Raw genomic sequence first — 6,000 nt, forward strand, 5'->3', positions numbered from 1 at the left:
AAGTTGAAGCCTTAAACTTTACTGTTCAACTGAAGTCTCTATCCTTTTTTATAAATATTCTCAGTTTAGGTCCAATTTAGATTATGTGTTTTAGTAAATGTTAATGTGGGTATAAACATGTGAGAAACAAATGCCGACTCTTGATTTATCTTTATTATAGAACAATGTAGTGTGAAATCTATTTGACCACAAGATAATTAATTGTAATTAGCAATTAAACATGGAAAGGCACAGCGGTCAGCACTTGGCTGGGTTGTGCAGCTGCCGATGGCTACCACCAATGTCCTAACAGTAATACTGCAACCCAAAAGATATGTAAAATACCACAAGATTTTTCTTCTGTGGGAAGTAACCTCCACAACTTTGGAAAAGGATTAAATTATTCCACAGATGAGGGAGTAGGCATCTCCCACCTCATTTTGTTATCAAACCCAAAGCACTTATTCTGACTAGACCAATAAAACTCAAAATTATTTACTCTATATGAAACATAAAACCAAAAGTATCACTCATTTGAGAAGAATAATCGCAAAGAGTTTACTGACCCTTATTTAAAGTCGGAATTTTTATCTGATCTAAATTTAACTGGTATAAATTGAGAAAGACTGCTCACACCTGGAGAGCTACTTGGAATTGTTCTATTTTGGAATGAGTTTTTATTAGGATTGCATGACTTGCAATGTCCCACTGAAAAGCTCTGTGTTTCTGAACTAAAGTCGTTTGCTAATGATTCTCAAACCTTATGCTTCAGGTTCTTGCTACAGACATGTCCAAGCACATGAACTTACTGGCTGACTTGAAGACAATGGTAGAAACAAAAAAGGTGACAAGCTCTGGAGTACTCCTCTTGGACAACTACTCAGATAGAATACAGGTATGAAACAATTCATTCAATTCAAAATGAAAATTAATACATTGGACAAATGAAAGGCATAAATGGGGCAGCACGGTGGCACAGTGGTTAGCACTGCTGCCTCACAGTGCCAGGGACCCAGGTTCGATTCCCGGCTTGGGCCACTGTCTGTGTGGAGTTTGCATGTTCTCCCTGTGTCTGCGTGGGTTTCCTCCAGGTGCTCCGGTTTCCTCCCATAGTCTGAAAGACGTGCTGGTTAAGTGCATTGACCCAAACAGGCACTGGAATGTGGGAACTTGGGGAATTTCACAATAACTTCATTGCAGTGTTAATGTAAACCTGACTTGTGACTAATAAATAAACTTTATTTATCCTCTTTATCATATGTTTTGTGTAAGGAGAAAATATTCCAAATGTTTATATATTGTAATTGTTAGGACTGAGTATTTCGGGAAGGCGATGGCCTACTGATATTATCGCTAGACTATTAATCTAGAAACCCAGCTAATGTTCTGGGGACCTGGGTTCAGATCCCACCATGGCAGATGGTGGAATTTGAAATCAATAAAAACAAATCTGGGATTAAGAATCTACTAATGACCATGAAACCATTGTCAATTGTCGGAAAAAAACCATCTGATTCACTAATGTCCTTTAGGGAAGGAAATCTGCCGTCCTTACCTGGTCTGGTCCACATGTGACTACAGACCCACATCAATGTGATTGGCTCTCAACTGCCTTCTGAAATGGCCTAGCAAGATCAACTAGGGATGGGCAATAAATACTGGCCAGCCAGCGATGCCCATATCCCACGAATGAATTTTAAAAATGTAATAATTGTAGATTTGCCAAAGGATGCGTTGCTGACCAATAGTAATAAATTATGTTTGTCCCCAATTCTATTGAAAGTGAGTTGAAAACTATATTTTATTTAATCATCTAGGTTCTACAAAACATGGTGCACTGTGCAGACTTAAGCAACCCCACAAAACCTCTGCAGCTATACCGACAATGGACAGATAGAATCATGGAAGAGTTCTTTCGGCAAGGAGACCGAGAAAGGGAAAGGGGAATGGAAATCAGTCCCATGTGTGATGAGCACAATGCTTCTGTTGAAAAATCACAGGTAAGTGCACCTGGCAACTTCCAAAGTAATCTCAAACCCTAAGTACCAAACAGCAGTGCTATTCTGTACATGGTTAAATAATTTAGTTTAAACCTAAACTGCTTATCCAAAATATTTGTTAATCTTTGTAAGGTCTTCTGAAGAAAATAACTTGCCTTCACAACTTAGAATCATAGAATGATACAGTGCAGGAGTCTATTCATCCCATCATGCCTGTGCCAACTCTTTGGGACAGCTTTCCAACTAGTCCCATTCCTCCTGCATATAGTCCCACAATTCTTTTCCATTCAAGTATTTGTTGAATTGCCATCTTAAAATTACTATTGAACCTGCTTCTGCCACCTATTGGGCAGTGCGTTCCAGATTCTGATAATTCATTGGGTGGTTTAATGGCAGGGCCTTGAGGGCCCACTTCACCTCTTTTCAGGAAGGCTTACTGCATTAAGTTCTAATCGGGCACTTTGGGAAATGGTGGGCCTTTCCCAGATAAAATACCCCAGAGGGAGAAAATCTTGCCAGCCGAGAACTGGCAGCCTATCAGAGGTTGGCAAGTTTGTATGGTTTGGCAGTGCCAACAGTAAGGCAGTGACTGCTACACCCAAGCAAGACCTTGGATCACCATGTACCCAGGAAGGGGTGAGTGATGGTGGGAAGGGGGTCGTGGTGTTGGGGTCTCAAGGGAGGGGGGTTACAGCAAGGGCAGGTGGGTGGTTTACAGTGGGCCTCACCCCTTGCTGCTGTCAGGTCCCTCATTAAGGCACCTCTGCTGCTTTTCAGTAATTTTTACTTGTCTTTATCTCCCTGATTCTCCTTCCATCTTTAACTTTTCCACTCGTGAGGCCTAAAATCAACAGCAGTATCATCAATTAGCATTAAAACATGATCAGGCAATCTATAGCTCTGATGTAACAAGCGATTCCTGCATGTGGCATTTTGTTTCTGCATATATAGGTGCTGTCACGTTTCATTCCTGAATTTTTGCAGAACTTGTATCTCAGGGCAAAATTGTCCAGGAGCTAGAATATTTTGCTCACCTAAATATGAAGATCACAGGAGAAGGTTACTGTTGATGGAGAAACATCATGTAGTGCAAAACATTCATGGTTGTAACTGCAAGGCTAATTTTCATTTATTTTCCAACAGGTGGGTTTCATCGACTACATTGTCCATCCTTTGTGGGAGACATGGGCTGACCTAGTCCATCCTGATGCACAGGACATGTTAGATACACTGGAGGATAATAGAGAATGGTATCAGAGCACAATTCCACAGAGCCCTTCACCTGCCCCTGATACTGATGGGGAGGGACGGCCAGGACAAGTGGACAAGTTCCAATTTGAGTTAACACTAGAGGAAGATGGTGAATCAGATACTGAAAAAGACAGTGGCGGTAGTCAGGGTGAGGATGACAACAGCTGTAGTGACTCCAAAACTCTTTGTACCCAGGATTCTGAATCAACAGAAATTCCACTGGATGAGCAAGTTGATGAAGAAGAGGGTCCAACAGATACCTCCAGGGAGCAGGAGGCAGAGGAGGAAGAAGAGGAGAAGGTTGTAGGTACATAACAATGTTGATGGAAAAGGTATCTTGGAAGCAGCTTCCAAGCACATGTGTAGCTACAGCCAAGGCCAAGTTTCATCCTCATCTACTAGTACTTTGTATATGACAAAGCCTAGAATCATCTAGATGACTCTGTACTCAGGAAAAAAAAAGTCAATTCAGCTCCACACCATCATTAAAGCATGGGGAATCCATTTCAAAACTGGTTGATCATTGCTACCTTCAGATTTGTGAATCTGAAATAGGAATGGATTACTTTTGGTGGGACAAAAAATTTAAACCAAATGTGGGTTTTGTTTTCACAAAGCTGTAGAGGTTTGAGCTTTTTTCATTTACAGATGAGAATGAAGTAATGGGAATCCATTTGTGAGATTAAGCCAAGGACACTGGTTTCAGCAAATGTTTTAGCAATGAAGTTTGAAATACACAGTATTGTATGAGACTGGAATTGGCGAAGAACTGTCACCAGTAGGAAGATCGATCATTTATGGAAATCATGAGATGTTTTATAATTTCAAGTCTTCCTTGAAACCTGACTGTAAAACTGTACAGCTATAAGCTGTGCTGACCTCTTTTTGTATCATATGTAATACAGAGAACTTTTTTAGATTTTACTTTTATTAATACAGATTTATGGACGTGTTATATTTAAAAATACATTGAAGTTTCATCTGTTATTAGCTATTACAAGTAACTTGCAAGTTCTCTGTACAGTTCTGTAATGCTGAGTACAAGTAGTTCTCTACCATCTTACACCTTGTCATTTTATCACTTTGATACCATAGCAGGCAGTTACTTTCTGGGGGTAAAACATAAATGCCACACAGCCTAGACGCTACATGTTTCTCACTTTTCCTTTACTTTAACAACTGTGTTAAAAGGCATTGGATTCAAAGTAAACACTTTATTTATATGCTGCCCAGACAGTTACCGGAAACACCTTGAGAGCAGACAATCAACCTTGATAGGCCATCTCAGGAGTTGGGGATAAAATGCACTGAATTTCAGAACACTCACATTTTCTTGCCAAAATGTGCTCTTGAGCTGTGCACTGCTTGTAAAAACAATACATTAAAATGTTACATTGCATTAAATGGCTTTAAGATTCCAGTAAAATATTTCCATATTGTGCAATGTTGTGTAGACTACTGTATAGCAGTATGCAGAGTCTCCAAATTAGTACACTTTAGCTTGCAAGTTACTGTACCAATATAAAGCTTTCTCTGCCTCCTTCTACTCCCCTTCTCCCCCCACATGGATATCATGGTGAGTGTATGTAGATGGAACAAAATGTAAAACTTGAATAGGTCTGGCTGTCAAAGAGCACCTATTGAATGAGGATATTTTACTGCATTATTTAATTTTGTTGCCATATCTTCTTTTTCCTCACCAGATGACCTTACTTGTAATCCAGTCTTGTTTGTCTCTGTTTACAACCATGTATTTATTGACTGTACATACTGTAATGTTTATTGTAAATTATTGATTCTTATTATAACATAATTCCTAATGGGTGGTGTTACTGTATTGGAAACTCCTGGTGAACGACTGAATATACTTATTCCTGTAAATTTGTCTTCTGTAATAATATGTCACCTATAGCTTGGCTGAGGAGAAATTTGAGGAAATCGACACTCGATGTGGAACGGTTGCAGGTCTTTGGCCCCAGGGCTGTGCCTTAACTTTCTCCAATAATTTACTGTCTGCTGCATTTTAAAGCGTCCTAGCTGAGTGACAGTTCGATGAAAGGGGAGATTCGTTCCTCAAAAAAAACAGACCCTCCTTTTTTGACACGTAAACTGTAGATTTCAGCAGCCCTGGCCCAAAGGAATTGGACTTTTTTTTTGTTTATTGAATTAAATAGTAATAAAGGGATTATACAGACAAAATGTTATCTACAGAGACTCCTGAACAATTTATTTTGTTTTGAATATGTCTTTAGAGCACCAAGTTGTCTAGAGGTTGCAAACGAAGAATCTTTCAATGTTTTCCTAGTCTCTTACAGTCTATGGTATAGTACTGTATATCATGCTGAGAAACCTTCATAAAATGTTTTTATATGCAATGAAAAAAATAAAAGCATGAATTGATTCTACTTAAAACCACACTAGTTTTCTTATTAATACACATAAAGCAGAATGAAGGTGAAGTAGTTCTAAAGGGTTAAAAAATAATATGGACAGTAACAAATCACCACTGCCACCGTAGAAATCATAGAAACCCTACAGTGCAGAAGGAGGCCATTTGGCCCATCGAGTCTGCACCGACCACAATCCCACCCAGGCCCTACCCCCACATATTTTACCCGCTAATCCCTCTAACCTACGCATCTCAGGACTCGAAGGGGCAATTTTTAACCTGGCCAATCAACCTAACCCGCACATCTTTGGACTGTGGGAGGAAACCGGAGCACCCGGAGGAAACCCACGCAGACACGAGGAGAATGTGCAAACTCCACAC

The 6,000-nt window shown here is 39.8% G+C and overlaps 1 protein-coding gene across 5 annotated transcripts in view; it reads left to right on the plus strand.

Annotated features, from left to right (window-relative positions):
• The window catches only part of pde4d (phosphodiesterase 4D, cAMP-specific), a 601,055-nt gene extending 595,417 nt beyond the window's left edge, over positions 1-5,638 (plus strand). For all 5 annotated transcript variants that reach the window (XM_078218792.1, XM_078218801.1, XM_078218783.1 and 2 more), the window contains 3 exons: positions 752-874; positions 1,797-1,979; positions 3,123-5,638. In XM_078218792.1, the coding sequence (XP_078074918.1) occupies positions 752-874; positions 1,797-1,979; positions 3,123-3,545 (729 nt within the window). In that variant the 3' untranslated portion in view covers positions 3,546-5,638. The remainder of the gene's footprint in view (positions 1-751; positions 875-1,796; positions 1,980-3,122) is intronic.
• Positions 5,639-6,000: the final 362 nt, after the last annotated feature.

This window comes from Mustelus asterias, chromosome 1 (genome assembly GCF_964213995.1).
Source record: "Mustelus asterias chromosome 1, sMusAst1.hap1.1, whole genome shotgun sequence".
Taxonomy (NCBI): Eukaryota; Metazoa; Chordata; class Chondrichthyes; order Carcharhiniformes; family Triakidae; genus Mustelus; species Mustelus asterias.